The sequence below is a fragment of the Perognathus longimembris genome, chromosome 2 (genome assembly GCF_023159225.1).
Source record: "Perognathus longimembris pacificus isolate PPM17 chromosome 2, ASM2315922v1, whole genome shotgun sequence".
NCBI lineage: Eukaryota > Metazoa > Chordata > Mammalia > Rodentia > Heteromyidae > Perognathus > Perognathus longimembris.
Window position 1 is genome coordinate 142,457,533 of NC_063162.1, and position 22,804 is coordinate 142,480,336.

The 22,804-nt window shown below is 38.2% G+C and overlaps 1 protein-coding gene across 5 annotated transcripts in view; it reads left to right on the plus strand.

The window, feature by feature from the left end:
- Trim24 (tripartite motif containing 24) overlaps positions 1-22,804 on the plus strand; it is an 86,805-nt gene that overhangs the window by 29,790 nt on the left and 34,211 nt on the right. For all 5 annotated transcript variants that reach the window (XM_048340288.1, XM_048340289.1, XM_048340290.1 and 2 more), the window contains exons 2-5: positions 5,228-5,346; positions 12,117-12,264; positions 17,556-17,688; positions 20,575-20,691. In XM_048340288.1, coding sequence (XP_048196245.1) covers positions 5,228-5,346; positions 12,117-12,264; positions 17,556-17,688; positions 20,575-20,691 — 517 coding nt within the window. The remainder of the gene's footprint in view (positions 1-5,227; positions 5,347-12,116; positions 12,265-17,555; positions 17,689-20,574; positions 20,692-22,804) is intronic.

Genomic DNA, 22,804 nt, shown 5'->3' on the forward strand with positions numbered 1-22,804 from the left:
CCAGCACACATCTTTGGGATATCAGTGAGCAGACAAAAACTTCTGATATTAAGGAGTGCATAATCTACTTGGTATAGCCAAATAGCCAGGGAGTAACTATAAACACATAAAATAGAAGGATTTAAATAGCCGGGAGGAAATAGAGTAGGATAAGGAAGAGCAGGTTTCTTAAAAGGTGACAGACTTTAAAGAAGCTATGTACCTTTTCAAAGTTTTCAACTTAAATAACAAATGGAAATAACCTTAGTCATTAAAACATGATGAATGATTACTTTAAAATTTTTAAGTCCACTATTATTAAAGAATTATTTTTCTCATTCAGATTTTAATTGCTACAGACTCTGGAACAATTAAAATTCTTCTGATTTTTGTAAAGAAATTGCACATGTGCTCAGACTTGAAAGGATGAAAATTAATTTTCTCATTAACTTTATAGGGAAGTTAGGATTGATTTGCCTTTTAGTTGATTTAGGTGAATTCATGACCACACCAAGTGAAATTCTTTGGTTAATTCACTAATGTCCTGTCAATGATAATGTTGTGATCTGTTAATCTGTGGCTTTTGAACACATTCTTGTAAAGTATACTAGGAAATGGCATTGACTGTAGTTAGCTGGTTATTGGTTCTGAAATGCTTGAGTTCGGATCCTCCAGAGACCAAGACCAATGCAAGCAGCAAAAAGGACGTTTATTTCGAGCTAGCTCCGTCCTGTGTGCACTCAGCACGCTGGTGACGCAAGAGGCCCTGAGCCTAGGGCTCCCAGCTCTTTTATACATTCTCTGGGGAAGGTAGGGACTTAGCATACATCATAGCATCTTTTAACAAATCAACACACACCGCAGGAAAATTAAAAAATAATCCTAAAGCATGTTAGGCACATTTGGTGGCAGGAAGGACTCTGGAAAGGGTCATTGGTCAGATCAAGGGACTGATGCATTTAAAATTGATTGGTTAAGCCATAGGAGTGTAGCAAGGGGGATGTGTGCACAGATGCAGGGTTTTAATTAGATTTTGATTACTCTGGTCCTTTACTTTGGCTCTACAGTTCATATATGAGCTCCAATAATCTTTGGCCTTGGTCAAGTTAGTCATATTCTCTGGTCTATTTCTGCACCTGTATCATAATGATAAATTGATACACACAAAGAAAACCAGTTTTAGGGCATTTGAAAACTCTTTAATGGGAGGTTGTAGAGATTCCATCATTTACCCAATTTATGTCTTAAGTAACAATATTACAATATCAAAACCAAGAAATTGACTTTGGGACAATAATGCCTATAGTTCTCTATTGCTTTATCACATTTGTAAATTTGTCTAACCATTTATGCAAAATAACAATCCTGTTTTAAAGGAGACAGTTTATTCTGAGTCAAATATGAGTGACTAAGGCCAGGGACAGAGATTCAAGTTTGAATGGTAGGCTCTGAAGTTACAGGAGTTACGTGCACAAAGAAAATTAAATGCCAGGTGCCAGTGGCTCAAACCTGTAATCCTAGCTGTTCAGGAGGCTGAGATGTGAGGATCTCTGTTCAAAGCCAGCCCAGGAAGGCTTATCTCCAACAAACTACTCAGAAAAAGCTGAAGTGGCCCTGTAGCTCAAGTGGTAAGAGTGCTAAGCTCAGGGACAGAGCCCAGGTAGGCCCTGAGTTCAAACCCCAGAACAGCACTCCCCCCCCCCAAAAAAAGGAAGGAGAATAAATTAAAAACCAATAATAAATATATTAATTGGGACATTTGGTAGATTGCCTGGAAAATTCTATAAAATCCAGGTGTTGCCAAGTACCAGCGGCTGATGCCTGTAATCCTACCTAGCTGAGATCTGAGGATCATGGAATCTAGTCAAGAAAGTAAAGTCCATGAGACATGAGACTCTGTTATCTCCAACTAACCTCCAAAAAGCTTTAAGTGCAGAGACAGCTACCAGGACCTGAGTTGAAGCGCCTGGACCAGAAAACACACACACACACACGCACGCACGCACACAAACCCATGTGTCACAGCATTATTAGCTTTTAGAGTTGGTAATCTGTTTTTCGTCAAACTGTATAGCAAACAAGCTTAATAGTGTGTTCTGAGAGATTTACCCTAATAGTCATGAAAAAGTTTGGTCACATACAGAGCTTCAAAGTATATGGCTATTTTTATGAATGTCTAAGGTCGTCCCAGATGATTTGGGCTCTAAGCATGCAACATTCCATCTCTCCATGATGTTCTACTTAGCTGAGATCAAATAGTCTGCAATCTCTTTAATAATTCAGAGAGCTTCATTTTCATATCACCATGCCATCAAGATGTGAAATAGAGTTCTGCCACCACAAGAGCTTTCCTTTCCACCTTTTCCCTCCACCCCCAATGCTGTTTCCTTCCTGCTTTGTCCTGCTACCTCTTAAATCCTGTCATTTTAAAAATCCATAAATGAAGTCTTTTGCAAGTAACTTTCAGAAATTGGCTTTTTTTCCCCACTCAGACTGATGCTCTCAAGATCCATCCAATTGATGTCTTGTATATGCTTATCGTTGCTGATTAATATTTCATAGTATGGATGTACCTCAGTTTTTTAACCATGAACATTTTTCAGGGGTGTGGGTGTGTGCTGACTTAAGTATATTTCTCTGGAATACCCAAAAATGCACTTGCTGAGTTATATGGTAAACATGTGTATTAAACTATCAAAGTGGCTGTTTTACATTTTCTTGGGCAGTGTATGAGAGACACGGTTTGTCCATATTTTGCCTGTTTGAGTATTACCATCTTTTATTTTAGCTGTTCTGATAAGTATGTAGTGATATTTCACTGTGGTCTTACATTTTTAATTGTTTTGTGATTCCATAGTATACATTTAAATTTTATGTACATTAAGCTAAATTTGTATGAAGTTTCAGGTAGGTTCAGTTTTTTCCCATGGGAATATCCATGTGGTGCTGTACAATTTATTGAAAAGATTCTCTTCCATTAAATTGCCTTCACATTCTGTCAAAAATCAGCTTGGTTCACTTACGAGTTTCTTTGGGGGTTTTCTATTCCGTTCCACACTGTCCTCCCCACTCTTCCTCTGTCTCAATTACTATGTCCATATACATCTCAAAAATTGGGTGTAGTGATTCTTGTCACTTTTTTTTTCAAAATTGGTTTAGCTATTCTAATACCATTTTCCTTTATAAAATATTTAACCTGACTACAAGTGCAAAAGTCTAGCTGGGATTTTGATGGGAATATATCAGCCTGTAGATGAATCTGTGGGAAAATTGACTTCTTCTGTGGGAAAATTGACTTCTGGGCTGAGTCTTCAATTCGTGGATACGTTTATACTTGTCAGCATAAAGATGCTTTGCAATTCTACCAACCATTTGTTGAAAATATTGATGAGTCTCTTTCAGGTTCTCTATTCTGTCTATTTTGTCAGTAACATATTTCTGATTATTGTAACTACAGTCATCTTTCAGTATCTGGGGTGACAAGTTCCAGAAATTTAGTAAAATCCAGAGATGGTGAAATATCATATTGAATGGCATAATATTTCTATGTAGCCTATGGTCATCCTCCCTGAATATTTAAAAAATAATCTCTAGAATCTTTGTAATAACCAATACAGTATGTTATGCTATGCTAGACTATGCTATTTCTTAGGGATTAATAGCCCCAAATATCTGTAAATGTCCAGTACTGATGCAATATTTCATATGCAAATATTGTGGTCACACAACCTTTGCCCAGGACATACCTCCAAACCTTGGGACCTTATAAGGCCTCTCCTGCTAAAAGTCCCTCTGCTTGGTTTGTTTTTGCATAAGTAACACCTTAATGACTATGGCTTTGTGGTTGTTTCATTTATTAGGCGTGTGGCCCTTGCTCATCAAAGTTCTATTGAAATCCTAAAGTAGACATGGCGTATCCCGTGTACTTACAATTTCAAACATCTTTTTAAATTTTATTTTAGTTTTGTTTTTTACTTATTTATTTTTCTTTGTCAGGCTTGAATTCAGGACCAGGGACCTCTTTCCCTTACCTTTTTTACTCATGGCTGGCACTTTGCCTCATGAGTCATATTTCCACTTCTGGTTTTTTGGAGATGAAAGTCTCAGATTTGTCTGCCCAAACTGACTCCAAACAGTTGATCCTCAGATCTCAGCCTCCTGAGTAGTTAGAATTACAGGTGCAAGCCACAAGCACCTGGTATGTTTTAATTAAAAATTTTGTTTGTTGGTTTGTTGTAAGGTTAATTGTCCAAGAAGCTACATTCTGAAGGATAGAATCTTAGAGTCTTTATTAGAGCATTAGCAGTCTGCAGGCAGCCAGTTGTTACAAAGGCCTTGCAGCCTGCAAATACCCTTAACTGTTAGAAAACAGGCCAGAGAGGGAAGAAAGAACAAAAACAATACCAACAAACCAATTCAGCTCCAATGGAGAGATGACTTGGGATGCCATGGTGGCCACAGAGGAGCCAGGAGCCCAAGACACAGGATGTGAAGACAGAGACATGTTGCATGGCTTAATGGCACCTGTGCTGGTCTGACCCTGAATAGGGTCAAGTCAGGGGGCAGGGTCACAGGAAGCTCCCAGTCCCAGGCACTTGACTGGCAGGTTCAGTAACCTATAGACCCAGTGCCCACCCCTGTCTCCACCCATCACCTAGGGGTGGGACTTCCCTTCCTCTAGGGATTCAGCTACACCCATCAAGACATCAAACTCTACAGTGCCACCATGTGGCCAATGATGACACTAGCCAGATCTGACCTCCTTACTTGAGGTTGATATTTACATATGAAATGGATGGTTGGATTACTTTGTGTTTGTTCATAATGCATTTCACTTAAAAGTTCCTTGTTCATAAAATCCTGTCATTCTCTACATTCCTGTTTGAAAACCAATGCTAAAGAAGTCACTAAACAGTAAAAGTAGTTATTTACTTGCAGGGAGAACATGGCATTTAAGATGAGGATTTATGGGCTGAAAGTGTGGCTTAAATGGTAAAGCACTTGCCTAGTATGTGTGGGGGGCTCAGGGTTCAGTCACCAGTGTCCCAAAACATAACATATATGACATCTGTACTGTATGTATAATAAAATTAATACATAAAATTGTTTATGAATATAGAAGAAAGCAAGCATAATTTTTTAAATGAGTGGAAATTGTTAGAAACTGATTATACTTTAGAAGACATGTACTGGTTTAAGACTCAGTATATTTATATTAGAACTTAGAATGCAATTTTGTCTTTCCCAGTTGGAGTTATCCGATGTCCAGTGTGCAGCCAGGAATGTGCAGAGAGACACATCATAGATAACTTTTTTGTGAAGGACACTACTGAGGTTCCCAGCAGTACCGTAGAAAAATCTAATCAGGTAAGTATGTAAATCTCAAACTTTTGTCCATCTTCTCATGATGCAGCCAAAAATACTGAAGGAGTCTCCCAACAAGGAAGCCACACCTGAGACCTTTCATCTTGGTAGGAAATAAGACAATGCCAGTACAGAAGCCCCTGATTCTATCTCATGTCCTGCTTCTCTCCATTGGGAAACACTATTGTCTATTCAGCATTATTTCATTTCTTTGTACTCAGTTACCATGTATTGAAAGATTAAGAAAGTCTTTTTGGTCAGGTGTAGTGGCAATTGGGAGACTGGGGCCAGCCTTGCCCAATCAAGAGCAGCCTGGGAATTCTGGGCCATCCTGCATGGTATGATGAGATCTTATCTCTTACAAAAATGAATGTAATAATGGTAATAATGGTATTACTTTGAAAGCTTTATCTGGCACTGTTGTGTAAATTCTTTGATTTAGATACCCCATGGTATCTTTTCTACTTCTGTACACTACAAATGTTTTATTTTTGGTGGGGTTTTGTTTGTTGCTTTTTGTGTGTGCGTGTGTGGAGGGAGGGTACAGTAGCAGAGCTTGAATTCAGGTCCTTGTGCTTGCTCAGCTAGTAAGTTTTGAGATGGAGTTCAGTACATTTCTCTGCCTGGCATGGCCCAGATCTCTGCCTCTTAAGTAGCTAAGATTATATAGGTATGGACCACCAGTGCCTTGGTATACTCTACCTCTTTTTTTTTTTTTTTCATTGTAAAGGTGTTGTATAGAGGGGGAGAATACTGTTGCATAAGTTAGGTAATGAGTATATTCCCTTTGAACAGTGTCACTTCATCTGGTCTCACAGTTTTCCCCTCTCCTTGAGTCAAGTCCTCAGCCTTTTTTATGCAAGGCATTTTTGCTGCTTTTCTCATTGCTGGGACTAGAGGAATGTGCCACCACACCTAGTTTGTCACACACACACACACACACACACACACACATACACACACTATATATATATGGGTTTGCTGCCTATCTTGGGACTTGAACTCAAGTCCTCTTCCCTGTTCCTGAGTTTTGTTGGTTTTTTTTTTTTTCTCAAGGCTAGGGATTTACCACTTGAGCCACAGCTCTACTTCCGTTTTTTTGCTGGTTAATTGACGTTCCTGCTTTTTCTGACTTTGAACCATGATCCTCATATCTCAGCCTCCTGACTAGCTAGCATTACAGGCAGGAGCCACCAGTGTCCAGCTGTTCAAGACAAGAATGGCAGCCTAGTTTTTCCTTAATGAGGTTTCTCACACCTTTTTTGCCTGGGCTGGCCTCCATATCTACAGCTCCCAAGTAGCTGGGATTACCACCATTGTGCCCAGCTTTGTTTTGTTTACTTTTGACATGAGATCTCTATATAACCTTAACTGACCTCAAATTCCTGAGGGCTGGAATTATGGGCATGTACCCAGGGTGTACCACCATGCCTGGTTTTGTTATATGGTGAGAGAACAGAGAAGCCACATTTTGAGAGGTCAAATTGAGAATCTTTATTAGAAAGCCAGTGAATGAAGGTGGATTCCTGTCACAAATTCCTGCAGCCCTGCAAATACACTTAAATCTGTCAGAAAACTGAGCCTTGAGAGCAGGAGGGGAAATAAAAAGCAGAAAAACAATACCAACAACTCAGATCAAACCCAGTGAAGCGCTGAAGTGGGGCACCATGCTGCTGGAGAAGAGACAGGAAACAGGACACAGGGCATGGCATGGGGGGGTGGAGGCTGAGCTGGTCTGGGCCTAAATAGGGCCAGGTCAAGAGGCAAGGTCACCTGAATCTTAAGAGTTAATAACCCAAGATCATCAAGTCCCCTGCTTCTAGGAATTTAGGCCTATCACCTGAGAGGTGGGACTTCCCTGCCTCCCCCATAAAGACAAGATGGCACCAATTAAACCCAATTTCCTACCATCCACCATGTGGCCAAGAGGGCACCAGGTAGATTCCTCATCCCTACTTCAGTTTGACATATAGAATGTTTCTATTTTGTTCTTAAATCTTGACGTCAGGTGGCTGAGGATGACTTGTAGTACTCTAGTAGTATTTGCCAAGTATAGTATCAGTCTGATCCTGATTCATGGATGATTCTTCTATGCAGTTCCTCAAATTTGGAACAGAAGACTTAGTAAGGTACTAAATCTGGTTAAATACTGTTTGGCCAGTTATTAACCCGGTTAGGAAATGCTTAATAGCTGTACTAATCTTAAATTTGTTTGTAGGACATGTGGCTAATTTCTGTGCTCTTTGTTTGTTTGTTTGTTTGTTTTTCAGTTTTTTTATTTCTGGGGAAAACCACAGGAATTTAGGGTTTACTTTATGTAAGTGAACATAGCCACTTCTAGCTAAAATTCTTCAGAAGCATCCACAATTCTTCCTAATGTGGGAAGGCCACATCGAAGGCCACACCAGGCCTTTGTGGAGGGGATAAACTTTCTAATTGTTGTGAAATAGCTTTAAAGAATGGAATTGAGCTAGCCCCGTTAACGCAGCAATAGATTGTGTATATAAACATTCAGGTGTCTCCCACATCAGAAAAAAACAGAGACCACAGAATGCTTTTCATCACCATTGGGTTGTTCTGTTTTCTAGGTCTTTTAGGAAAATAATCTAACAATGTCTATTAAAATAATAAAAAAGGGCTGGGGATATAGCCTAGTGGCAAGAGTGCCTGCCTCGGATACATGAGGCCCTAGGTTCGATTCCCCAGCACCACATATACAGAAAACGGCCAGAAGCGGCGCTGTGGCTCAAGTGGCAGAGTGCTAGCCTTGAGCAGGAAGAAGCCAGGGACAGTGCTCAGGCCCTGAGTCCAAGGCCCAGGACTGGCCAAAAAAAAAAAAAAAAAAAAAAAAAAAAAAGTAAAAAAAAAAGAAAATATGAATATAGATGTTTCAAGTCAAATTTAGACTTGTAGGAGTTTACTTTAGGTTTATATCTTTTCTATATTAGAAATCTTGGTGTGATCCTGGGCTTCAACTTGGGGCTCAAGTGCTGTCCTTAAGCCACAGCACCACTTTTGGCTTTTTCTGAGCTTATTGTCCATAAGAGTTGCACAGACTTTCCTGCCGGGCTTGCTTCAAACCATGACACTCAGATCTTAGCCTCCTGAGTAGCTAGGATTACAGGCATGGACCATCAGCACCCAGCATGAAAATCTTAGTTCTTCACTACACTGGCAATAATTATTCTCCCAACAACAACAACAAAAAAATCACACATTATACATTGTATGTTATGTTAGTTTTTAATGCAATTGGCAATCCTTTAAGTCATTAAAATCCTCAGATGTTTTCTGAAAAAATAAAGAATTCTTAAAGTATCAGAATTAGCAACATTGGGAAAGTAGCACTGTGGCTCAAATGGTAGAGCTCTAGCCTTGAGCTGAAGAGCTCAGGCACAGCACCCAGGCCCAGAGTTCAAGCCCCACGAGTGACAAAATAAAAAATAAAAAAGTCAGAATTGGCAACATTGGGAGGCAACCGAAGAAATATGGGCAAAAATTTGGTATTATTAAAAATTAGAGACTGGGACTGTGGCTTAGGGGTAGAGTGCTTGCTTAGCACGCATGAAGTCCTGGGTTTGAGTCCTCAGTACCACATAAACAGAAAAGGCTGGAAGTGGTACTAAACAACAAGTTCACAGACAGTGCTAAGACCCTGAGTTCAAGCCCAGGACTGGCAAAATTTTTTAAATAAAAATTAGGGCCCAAGCATGGTGGCACAGACCTCAGTGCCAGCTGATTGGGAAGCAGAAGGCCTGAAGGCAGAGGCCTGAAGCTGACGTCAGCAAGAAAATAGATCTCTATCTAAAAAATAAAGCAAAAAGGCCTGAAGGTGTAGTCTAGTGGTAGAGACTCTTGAGTTCAAACCCCAATACTGACCCTTCCATCCCCACCCAGGAAAAAAAAAAGGGGGGGGGGTATGAACTAAGGGTATATATGTAGTTCAGTGATAGAGAATTTGTTCTAACATTGGAAGGCCCAGAGTTCCATCCCCAACGCCTCAGGAGGATAAAGAAACTTAACTTAAAAAGTTAAAGGAATAGTCATACGGAATTTGAACACAAACCTCTAAGGAGGAAGTGCCATTGGCTGGTGCTAGAATTTGGATGCCCAGACCAGAACTATTTCTGTAGGAAGGAAGTGCTCCAGTTGGGCTGGAACAGCCTTGTCTAGAGCAGTACTCATAGAAGTTCTTTCTTGCACTTCACCTCCTTCCTGCACGACCTGTTGTTAGAATCTAAAGTGAAACGAGCCTGGCATGGGTGGGTCATGCCTGTAATCCTAGCTACTCAAAAGGCTGAGATCTGAGGAGAACAGTTCAAAGCCAGCCCAGGAAGGGAAGTCCTTGAGACTCTTTTCTCCAGTTAACCACCAGAAAACTGGAAGTGGCACTGTGGTTCAAGTTGGTAGAGTGCTAGCCTTGAGCTGAAGAGCTCAGGGACAGGGCCCAGGCCCTGAGTTCAAGCCTCACAACCAACCAAAATAAATAAAGTGAAACCAGCATATACTGCACACATGTGGCTTACGAAATCTGACTGTGTAGAAGAGTAGAGTTTGAGCTAAGGGGAAATTATATAGTGGATGAATCAAAACAAGAAATCAAGAAAGACAGCAACTACTACATGTATACCAGAAGATAATCGATCAAGTCATCATATTTTAAAGTTACTGTAATATCTTTTTGTGTGTGGTGAAGATACCTACTTGGTAGCTAGCTTTATTTGTTTCATCTTAGTTTTGATGTTTAAGGACTTAAAGTCTTAAAACTATATATAACTACATATAAAATACACATGGACTTTGCAAGACCGAATCATAAAGCAGGGTATATTCACAGACTTCCTTTTTGTAATCTGAAGGATTTAACTCTCCTCTCTGGGCCCAATCTTTTTATGTATCTAAAGATATGAATATGAAGAATTGATTCTGGCCTTGTTTCTGGAAGTCAAGCAAAAACACTAGGTGTTCACTCACATGCTTAAGGAAAGGCAGGTCATTCCAACCTTGGTTTAGCTGAAAGTTCCCTCACCCCCCCTTTTTTGTGTGTGCTGGTTCTAGAGCTTGAACTCAGGGCCTGGGCACTGTCCTTAAACTTTTTTTATTTGTGCCTTGTGGTCTACTGCTTGACCCACAGAGCCTCAAGGACCTTCTGTCCAGTCTGGCTTTGAACTTGTCTTCAGAACTCAGCCTCCTGAGTATCTAGGATTGCAGACAGATGTGAGCCACCAGTGCCCAGCAAATCATCCCTTTTTATCTCTTTGCTCCTATTTGTCTTTTAAATCATTTCTTGTACTAGAGCTCTCTCTTGAGATATGTAAATAAACATTCCCTTAACTGGGTGAGAGTTGATGCTAAAGAGGCACATGAAAAATAGTCCCCAGAAATAAGAAATCTAGATTCAGAGGAAGGGAACCAGAGGGGTACTGAGGGGAACTAGGATTGACAGGTGTCAAGAACCAAAGTGATTGCCAAAAAGCACAGGTCAGAGGTATCAAACAGTGTCAGCAAAGTTTAAGGGGATAAGAGCTAAGGAAAGGAAGAGTTCAGTTCCTGGAAATGTTAATCCATATATCTGTAATCCAGCAACCTCTGCATGGGGAAGAGTGTGTGTGTGTGTGTGTGTGTGTGTGTGTGTGTGTGTGTGTGTGTGTTGTTTTTTTTTTTTTTTTTTTACCCTAGAAGGGTAAATAAATGAGAACTATCTATCTATACTTAGAATGATGCCACCATCTGCCTGGCTTACAAACTAGAAATACATGGGCTCTCTGCACCTCCCATACCAAATGCATCATCCCAGCCAAATTTTCCTCACACCCAATCTTTTCTTACCTCCCCTTCTACCAACCCTCATGGAAGCCACTGAAAAACATTTTCTAGAAATACTTGTCCTTATCTAATGCGTGCTTCACATTTCAGTGCTGTTGTGCCTAAAAGTTTTCCATAGCTCTCTTTAGAGGAAGGCCAGCATTGTCAGGCAACTTGCCTGTCTTGCCACAGCTCCTTCTCTTGCCAGTCTCCCCCTGATTTGCTGCACATTAATCATACTTAACTTTCTCCCAGTTCTTTCAACCTGTCACACTCTCCTTGCCTGCAGTTTGTTGTTTGTATTATTCTCAACTGTTTCTAGAAAGTACTTTATCCAATAGTTGTAGATTCAACTGATAGGATCTTTTAGGAAGAGCTTTTCACTGGGTGATGCCTCTTCCAGCTTTCCCTGCTTTCTATTCCCATTATGTACATTTATCTAATGTCCTCATACAACTTTTGTGCACACATACATTTCCTTTCCTCTCAATAGTTACATATTAGTGTGATTATTACAATACTATATGCCTACCCTTTTGATCTTTATAACTGCTCAGTAAAAATCTGAGTTATTACCCTCATTTTAAAGATGAGTACTCAAACCTGCCGGAGACCACCAGGCTAGTTGGTAGGGGAACTGGGATTGGAGCCTGTTCTCCATGTACGGGGCTGTAGGCATAAGGACAGAGACTGCTTGCTTTCCTCTGCTTTTTGTGTTCTCAGCACTTAGCCCTGGGCCTGGAATATTTAGTAGATTGAAGTAACATGAAAATGTAATTCTTACCTGTGCATATTACTCCATTTTCTATACATATAATTTGACACTTAATTTCAATTTAAACTTCCCAAGGCTGGTAAGAAGGAATTGAGTCCGGCATAATTAGCATGTCATTTAGATCTGACTATGGTGTTGACCAGCTTTTCACTTTTCTCAGCGATCTGAGTTGACAAATTCCTTTCCTCACTAGGTGTGTACAAGCTGTGAGGACAATGCTGAAGCTAATGGGTTTTGTGTAGAGTGTGTTGAGTGGCTCTGCAAGACTTGCATTAGAGCCCATCAGAGAGTGAAGTTCACCAAAGACCACACGGTCAGACAGAAAGAGGAAGTATCTCCAGGTAATCCATCAGTTCCTCCCTTTTCTCCCCCTTTATCTCTCCCACTGTATTTTCTATTTTCTCTATTAATAACTTGATATACTTACAAGCATTAAATATACTCTTGTATATACAAAAGATGAGTATTTATAATTGGAATTTGAGTACCATGAGTTAGATATAGAACCCTGCCTTGCATTCACATTCCCAACCTTCCTGCTACTATAAATGTCTTAATTTGGTATGAATGTACAGCAAATGAAAAAAATTACCTTTAAATTTTATTTTCTCCTTGTTGAAAGTGAGAAGGAATGGATGCAAACATTTTATAACCCTTCTAGTGTTCATATATATATATATGAACTTTGTGGTATCTGCCTACTACATGGATAACCAAAGGAGCTCTTGCTTCTTTATGTGATGGTGTTTTCTGGGTTTTTAATATGATATGTACTATTATATGTAAAGTTTACTTAATACGTATGTTTCTTTCTTTCTTTCTTTTTCTCCTGTCATGGGGCGTGAACCCAGGGCCTGGGTACTGTCCCTGAGCTCTTGCTCAAGGTTAGCAGTCTATACCCCCTTTGAGCCACAGTTCCACTTTCCATTTTCTGGTGGTTAATTGGAGCTGAGTCTCATGGGGACTTCTTGAACTACAGTTGGCAGATCTCAGCTTCTTGAGTAGCTAGGATTACAGGCATGAACCACCAGCATCTGGCCATATATTTCTTAATATTGGCAAAACAAATGCGATGTAAAATTGGTCTTAAATTTTTTTTATTTTTATTTTTTGCCAGTCCTGGGGCTTGGACTCAGGGCCTGAGCACTGTCCCTGGCTTCTTTTTGCTCAAGGCTAGCACTCTGCCACTTGAGCCACAGCACCACTTCCAGCTTTTCTGTTTATGTGGTGCTGAGGAATTGAACCCAAGGCTTTTTGCATGCCAGGCAAGCATTCTACCGCTAGGCCACATTCCCAGGCCCTCATCTTAAAATTTTAAGTGTACATTTTGTTGGTGTTAATTTCATTCATAATGTTTCACACCTACCACCATTACTTTTTATGTTTGGCTTCATATTCCTCTCAGCATTTCGTGTATGTGTGTCTGTGTGTGTCTCTGTGTGTCTGTCTATCTCTGTCTGCTGGTCCTAGGTCTTGAACTCAGAGCGTGGGCACTGGCCCTGAGCGTGCTCAAGACTACACTCTATCACTTGAGCCATATCTCCACTTCCAACTTTTGGGTGGGTGGAAATGAGGGCCTCATGGATTTTCCTGCTCATAATCCTCATATCTCATGTTCAATAGCTAGGATTACTGGTATGAGCCATTAGTGCTTGCCATTTTTTGTTGTTGCTTGTTTTTGGAGAGGGGAGGAGGGAGATGATGGGCTCGACCTCAGGGCCCAGGTACTATCCATGAGCTTTTGTTGTGTTCAAGGCTAACATACTACAACTTGAGCCAGAGCTCCACTTCTGGCCTTTTTGGTAGTTTATTGGAGATAGGAGTCTCACAACCCTTCCTGCCCAGGCTGGCTTTGAACCTCGGTCTCTTGATCTCAGCCTCCTGATAAGCTAAGATATAGTCTTGGGCCACTGATACCCAGCTCATTACTTTACTTTTAATTAATGTTGTATTTACTAATATTTATTAGAGTCAACCAGTATATTTATGCCTAGGAATATTGTTAAATATTAAAAATGAAAATGTGAGTAAAACATTTTTTTTGTATTCTGAAAAAGTTAATAATATAATGAAGTCTGGAAGTAAATAGGTAATTATAATTTGACCTAGGAAGTTCCGTTTGAATACATGAAAGAGGAGCACTAGCCTAAGGTTTGGGGATTTCGGTTGAAGCCAAAATAAGGCCAGTTGAAAGAGCTACAGCTAAGGAAGATTTGCTGGTAGCCTCTGGACTGGTTTTGAGTACAGAGAAGAACTGGACATATGTAGAGTTGGGGTTTGCCTAAACAGGTTTTAGAGAAATTCACTAGCATATAAGATGCATGTAATGGTGCATGTTTAAGTCTTTTGGCATTTTAACTGAATGGGATGTAGAGAGCAATTGGTTGGTAGGATGCCAAAAGTATTAGTTAATAGGAACTAGAGATACTGGTGTGGTTTTAAGAGTCATGAACAAGAATTGAAAGTAGAAGCTTCTAGAGTGGGATGTTGTACTTGTTATATAAACAGAGCAGTTATGGACAATGGAAGTTCTAGGGTGTGGAGTATGTATCTAAAATGAAGTATAGTAATTCATTGAACTCCTGAGTCTTCCAGTATGATAAAACTTAGGAGAAGCAGGAAAGCAACAATGAATCCAGATCCAAATTCTTCAATATATAAAGGTAGTCTAAAAGTAGATAACATTTCCTGTTTATATAAAGAGATACTATAAATGGTTATTCCTGGACAGCAGGCACGAACTAGGTAGTCCAGAACAAACCAAAGATACATGTCCAAAGTCCAGATGGCAGGAACATCATCAAGGACGCAGGGGGTGCTGGGAATATGGCCTAGTGGCAAGAGTGCTTGCCTCCTACACATGAAGCTCTCGGTTCGATTCCCCAGCACCACATATATAGAAAACGGCCAGATGGGGCGCTGTGGCTCAGGTGGCAGAGTGCTAGCCTTGAGCGGGAAGAAGCCAGGAACAGTGCTCAGGCCCTGAGTCCAAGGCCCAGGACTGGCCAAAAAAAAAAAAAAAAAAAAAAAAAAAGAAAAGAAAAGAAAAGAAGGGTGCAGGGAGCTGTGAAGATACTCAGATTATTAACAGGGATCCATTTTTGCATCGCTGGGCTTCTATACTTAGTCTTACCTACATTTAAACTTTGCCTTTTATCACTTGACATATATAAAAGAGGAACAATTTAAAGAAGGAAAGGGTTTTTTTTTTGGCTGATTAGGAGGTAGGTTTCAGTCCAAGAACCTGGTTAGGCAGAACATAGTAGCAAAGGTGGAAGGGCAAAGTTCCTCTCCTCTGGTAGCCGCGTAGCAGATAGAAACAAGAGAAAGGAGAAGGAACAAGATATCTTTGAAAGGCATGCCCCAGAGACCTACTTGCTCCAACCTGGCCTGACTCCTAGTAGTCCATTGAGCTGTAATGAATGAATCCCATTGATCCAGCAAGCGTATTCTTGATCAGTAGATGCCTTATTTTGAAGTTATAGCAGTTGCCAATTTTATTGTTATTCTTTTTTCATTCTGAATTTTAGGCACTTTTCCCTTTTCCATTCTGAATTGGTTAGGTGATAGGTTCTGATTTATATTTTTTATGCTTTTTAATTCATTAAGCTTACATTTCTCTTAGGTTACCTTAGTTTTATTTTATTTTAAAGTTGTTATTAACTTAGTTGTGACACATACTTCTTTTCCTTTTCTAACTTAGAGTAAGTGTTTAAAGATGGAATTATGATTTCTTTGTTACTGTTGTTTTGAAAATATTCTGCATTTATGAGCAAGTTAATAGAGACAATTTTTTTCTTTTTGCTTTTCTACTTTGATAGTTTTGTAAAGGATCCTGATATATATTAAATACTAAGAATAATTTGCTGACTGGTTTGATTCAGGAGGTCAGAGAATGAATTTACCACTGCTTGAGCTTTGTTAATTTTTACCTTAAACTTTATAGTTTGTATTATGATCCAAAAATATGAATGTTAACTATATTTGTTGCTGGTATTTATATGAAGATTAAAAACCATCTGAAAAAAATTTAGATAAATCAAAGACTTAAAAGGAAACTATAAAAGTAGACCTATGAGGACGAAAAAAGTAAACATTTTATAAGTAGGAAAGACCCTTTCTTGAACTATTTCTCAGAAGTTAAAGCCATAAAATACTATTTGGAAAACATGTACTAAATCATTCCAACTTGGAAAAATATTCCTAGAAACCTGGCAACTTGGCAAATGTGTATACAAGTCATTAAGACAGGATTGGACAAAAAGATTGGACAGAAAAATGACAGAGGTTGTGAAAGCAGATAATTCTTAAAAGGAATACAAATGTCTGATGCTAGAAGCATCTTCCAGTTTGAGTTGTTAATGTACCTTAAACAGTGAAGTCTGTTTCTAGGTTTCGTGTGCGTGTATATGCATGTATGTGTCTTTGCCTATAGGGTTTTTAGAATATTACTTAGTTTGTTTCTCTATGACCTAATAACTTTGCCACTAGATATTTGTCTCATTAAAAAAGCATAGGCCAGCTGCCAAGTGGCTCACGTTAAAGGGAAAAGTCCTGATGAGACTCTTATTTCCACATAACCACTCAAAAACTGGAAGTGTCACTGTGGCTCAAAGTAGTAGAGTGCTAGCCCTGAGCAAAAGACCTCAGGGACAGCATCCAGGCCCTGTGTTCAAGCCCCATGACCAAAAATAAAAATAAAAAAGCATTGTTTACTAGTAGATGCTTTGCTTATTTGATGGCCCATTATATACCTTAAGAATGATCAGGAGGCTGAGGTTAGAAGATAACTTCTTGCAGGCTATTCTAGCTATATACTGAGACTGTCTCTGAAAAATTGAATAAATAAGAATGAGATAGATGAATGTGTTAACAGACAGGTATCTAAGTAGAGTTAAATAAGAAAAGCATCATACCAAAGAATGTGCAGTGCCATTTTGTATTTCACAAAACAGAACACTGTACTGTATATACTACATGTACACAGTGACAACCAGAGGAACACATACTAGGTTATTAGGATAGTTATCTCTGAAAATGGAATTATTTCTGAAATGTTTGGATTTTACTTTTAAGTTTTCATGAAATTATTGGTACTTACTATACAATCAGTCATTATAGTTTATATCCTTATTTGTCTAGTAAACATCATAAGCATTTCTCAGTTTTATCCTGTACTGGGGAACCTAGTGACAAGTCACATAGGTAACTATTGTTTAAAAGTGAACACAAATATTATTTCTATCCTGTTAGAATTTTTATGAAAACAGGAAAAATGAGTAAACTACCACCCTTACACATTTTTATTAGCTATTTTTAAATTTTTTCTTTTCACATTTATGATAGGAAATATCTAGTTCATTTGTACCTTACCAGGACTATCTTCACAAGACATTAATTCCATTAAAGATCTTTCAACTATATTCTTTGAATGAATTTGAATTTTTATACCTTAGAAATAAAAAATCTGTTATCTTTTTTAATGAAATGCTGAAAATATAATACTTAATGGTAGTTAACAATATAGATGAAACGTTGTAGTTCTTTTATTCTTTTACATCAGTGAATTCAACAAATAATTATTTATTATACAGTTACATTTTCTTCTTTTTGCCTCCCATTGTTTCTGCAGAGGCAGTTGGTGTAACCAGTCAGCGACCAGTGTTTTGTCCTTATCATAAAAAGGAGCAGTTGAAGCTTTACTGTGAGACATGTGACAAACTGACCTGTCGGGACTGTCAGCTGCTAGAACACAAGGAGCACAGGTCTCAGCATCTTTCTTTTGACCAAAGCATGCTTGACATCTGACCTCCACAGGCCTTTTACTTAGCAAATGGTGATAGAGATAATAGGATCTATATTAATTAATAGATATTATATGCATATTAATATATAATATATACTGGTATATATTATATACACATATATATTATTACTTGGAATGATCTATGTTCCCAGTCATGGCAGACCAGATAATTGGGCCAATCATAGCAACAAGAGTGGAGTGGACAAAAGTCCAGAAATCATATGTAAGGAATTTTAGAGCTAATATCAAATTAGGATTGGAATGGGACCAGAATATGAAAGGGACTCCTCCCTTAAGGCATTCCCTAAGAATCTACTTCAGGTATTAAAAGACCAAACCCAAGGCCGCTGAACATGCACTCTACATACCAGCCCCAAAATTTATATCTTTTAAATGAATATGTCAGTTACTTGAAGGATTTTTTTTTTTTGGCCAGTCCTGGGCCTTGGACTCAGGGCCTGAGCACTGTCCCTGGCTTCTTCCCGCTCAAGGCTAGCACTCTGCCACTTGAGCCACAGCGCCACTTCTGGCCGTTTTCTGTATATGTGGTGCTGGGGAATCGAACCTAGGGCCTCGTGTATCGGAGGCAGGCACTCTTGCCACTAGGCTATATCCCCAGCCCCTACTTGAAGGATTTTAAGTGAAATGGAAAAATTGTTAGAAAATACAGGTTTCCTGAAGCTAATGTAAAGTAAAATAGACATAGTCCTATAATGTAAATCCATACTTTAAAACTCATGTAAAAAACTGTGTAGCCTCATGACTTCACTAATGGATATATAAAATATTATGAAAATAACACTGAACTAACAGTGAGAAAATGAGTTATCTTTAACTTGTTTTATGAAGCCAGTCATAATCTTCATACCAAAAACCAAGAGAGAATCGAAGTAGAAAATTACAACCTAGTTCCGTCCTTGAAAGGCTGTATAAATTCTAAGAAATGAGAAACCAAGTCCAAAGTTACTGTCATGTTGAACCACCACCACCAAATGGGCCTTATGTTGAGAATGCAGAGTTCATTTACTATTTCAATGCTGGTGGGAGGGGCGGGGGGAGAGGCCTCAGCAAGGCCAGCCCACTATCTTGTGACTACTGCCTAGGGCAGGGTCTTGCCTGTTTCCCTGAAGTAGGGGAGAAATGGCTACCAGTAAGACAATCCTGGACAACAGGCTTTTGAGTCCTGCTGCTCATTCTCTTGAATGGTCTTTACTTTCTCTTTGTTAAATAAACTCTTTGTTGCCTTAGAATAATTGCATTCATTGTTCCATGTATCAGTCATGCATATTCAAAATAATACATTTTGGTGGCTCATGCTTATAATCCTAGTTAGTCAGGAGGCTGAGATCTGAGGATCACTGTTTGATGCCAGCCTGGGCAAGAAAGTATGAGAGGCACTTCTCTTCAATTAGCCACCAAAAAAACACAGTAGAGCTGTGGCTCAAAGTGATAGAGACACTAGCCTTGAGCACAAAAACTCAGGACCAGGACCCAGGCCCTGAGTTCAAGCCCCATGACTAGCAAAATAATAACAATAATAATAATGTCTTATTAAAGATTACATGACACTGTCAATAGAGGCAAAGAAACATTCACCAGAAATTAAATACACAATCCTAATGAATGAGAAACCAGAGGAAATTTCCTAAGCCTAATGAAGATTATAAAAAGAACTTGAGAACATCATAACTAGTAATGTAATATGGAGTTTTTACATTGATCTTTGGAGCAACATAAGAATGACCATTTTAATTGTTTCTTTTATACTATCTTAAATGGAAGTACTGGACCATATAATTAATGTATTTACTAAGATATCAAAGCAAAAATCAAATGTTGAGTTGTCTAAGGCCATATTAACAGTGTAATTTGGTTATGTACAAAAGAAATCCAATAGAATTGTCTTTTTTTTAAATTGGCAGATGTATTTATAGTGCTCATTTGCACTTGTACATTTACAATCACATTTATAAAATGTATTAATTTAGGGGCTGGGAATATGGCCTAGTGGCAAGAGTGCTTGCCACAGATACATGAATCCCTGGGTTCATTTCCCTAGCACCACATATACAGAAAATGGCCAGAAGTGGCGCTGTGGCTCAAGTGGTAGAGTGTTAGCCTTGAGCAAAAAGAAGCCAGGGACCATGCTCAGGCCCTGAGTCCAGTCCCCAGCACTGGCCAAAAAAAAAAAAGTATTAATTTAGAAATGGTGTTACTTGTTTTATGGAAAAACTCAAAGCTCTTCATAAGGTCTTGGACATTATTGCCTGTCATGTTTAGGGCTTCTCCTGTGCCATCTTACATAGCTTGCCAGATTGCCTTCACTTCCAAGTCAGTGCATTTTGTAAGTACTGTACAATCTGAGGGTAGTATTACCTAAAGCAGGAATTTTGACTCTTCCACAAGCTCCCATTTATCTAAAGCCATATGTTTGTGGTTTGTAGGACATGGTTATCTATTGCTTAAAATTGACTTTAAAATTTACTAATTATGAAATTACAAATACTTAATAAAATAAAGCTAATATATCTTCAATTATTTTTTGACAGGTCTGTCAAGTTAAGCTATCTAAGCCTCTAAAACTATGAGTAAACCTAAACTTAGGAAATAATTTCAAGAGTGTCCATTATTATTCCTAAAGGAATAATTTGTGAGAGAGAAAAGTCTGCCTACTATGACATATATTATATATAGTATATATGTATTATATAGTTCATTATACTTATATTATTACATAAGTAATTCTTAAAGATTATTTTATGGTTCTGTTGTCTTAATCATTTTTCTTACCCTTGTTTTTATATAGATATTTGTGTAAAATAATTTGCTTATTTGCTTTCTTCAGATATCAGTTTATAGAAGAAGCTTTTCAGAATCAGAAAGTGATAATAGATACACTGATCACCAAACTGATGGAAAAAACAAAGTACATTAAATATACAGGAAATCAGATCCAAAGCAGGTAAATGTACATTTATGCTATTAATATAAATGTATTTACTTTCAGAACAGAGTATTTTTCTTGACTCTTCATTAAGTATGTAGTAATCAGATGTCTCTAACAATACATGGTAGTAAGACTTTTTTTTTTTAGAAACTTTTGTGTTGAAAAGCATGTTTTTAGCCTTGAAATTTAAAAACTAAAGTGACAGTGAACTACAGTAATGATTCATTTATCTGCTAAGTTTTTATAATGATCTGGTGTTCTCTAATTTTAAAGGAACATCAAGGTTTAAAGACAAAATGAACCATTTTTTGTCAGTGTGGTAGAATATTTTAACACTTCATCATATGCTAATTGCTTTTAAGGTTTCCTCAAATTTCAAATGTTTGCCCTGGGCTACCAGGAAAGAAGTGGAATGTTTAGAACACTAGAGATCGGAATTGCCACACTATTTCGCATACCTGTTATTCTTTATGTGATAGAAGGCATAAACAGTTGGTAGTTACTACTTGCTATGCCTTTTCCCCCAAAAAAAGAAAAGCAACTGTCCCCAAACTCACATTTCAGAATTCAGCAATGGAGGAAAGTTGTCTAAAGCTCATTTTTTTAGTCCTTCAGGGTGCGCGCGCACACACACACACACGCACACACACACACACACACGCACACACACACACAATGGTACATCCTTTTTCTTTGTTGTTTTGCATACAAAAATAACATGCCCCTGCCTAAGTAGGTCAAGAAATGTCTAGCAGAAATAACCTAAAAAGGAGATGTGGAAGGAACTATAAGTTAGGTTCACTGGGAAAATTGTGTCCATCCTAGTGGTGCACTTGAGAATATTTCAGGAAATTCTCTAAATTGACTTCCTTAAAAGAGATTGTTAAATAGGAATTAACCTTCTATTGCTATCCCAGTACTGTGATTTTTACATAAGTGTCATACAGCTTAACTTGAGTGGTTACTTTTTAGTTTTTAACTAGCTTGTTAACATTCTTGTTTTTAAAAAATACTCTTTCATGTAATACCTAGAATTAACCAAATATTATTTCCTTTACCATATTCCAACCAGAATAATGTGATTTTTCAAACAGATAATAAATGGGCTTTAAAATTTTTGATTCTGAGCAATTGAAACCTTGTGGTAAACATTTGTTAAACAGGTGAGAGATAATTGCAGTCATTTCTCCCATCTAGTGGCAAAAAAGTAGAAATTATAATTTGAAAACAAAGATGTATACACTTAATGAAAGAAACTCTCTTGACTCTACCACTATGGTATAGGCCGTGGTTCAAGGTGTGTGTTTGTTTTTTAAAAAACATACAGATAGATATTCTTTCCCGTATGATTTTTTGGAAAGATGGCTTATGTATTGGGTTGCCTTCGTACCTTCATAGAAAAATATGTTCACACAAGAAATGTATCCAATGCCTAACGTATGAAACTGTAACCTCTCTGTACATCAGTTTGATAATAAAAATTTGAAAAAAAAGAAAAATATGTTCACCTTGTAAGTTATTTGTTATTTCTAGACACTGCATATATTCTGTCGTGTTTTTCCTTTGGCCAATACCCCCACTCCAAAGATCATTGTAGCTTATGTGGTAATTCTCACAATTAGATGGTGTAGGTTCTTCAGACTTGTTTATTTGCTTTTTTGTGTAGTTTATGCAATTGGGTTTCTGAACTGTGATAAAAATTTAAAGAACCTATTCATCAGATGCTAATTGCTTCTTTTTGAGGGTGGAAAAGAGCACTAGAAATGGAAACAACAGCCCTATTTGGGCAAGCTCTCTATCTCTGAGTAATAGCTGAGCCCTCTATCTCTGAGTAATAGCTGAGCCCACTTGTATTTCTTTGTAGCCTACCTGTTTATAGTAAGATTAAAAGTACTGTGCTGAGAAATGTTGCTTCTAAATCATGTTCATGTATACAGATATTTGCAAACAAGCACTGCTTTTTCCTTTATTCATCCATTCTACCATCATGAAGATTTAAATGAATTTTTAAGAGATTGGATATTTGTTAATTCTTCCTAGTTTTCTTAAACCTGTATTAGTACAGGAATCAGATAATGATCTTACCCAATTTCCAACAGAGAATGAAATCTCTACTGTTCATAAATTT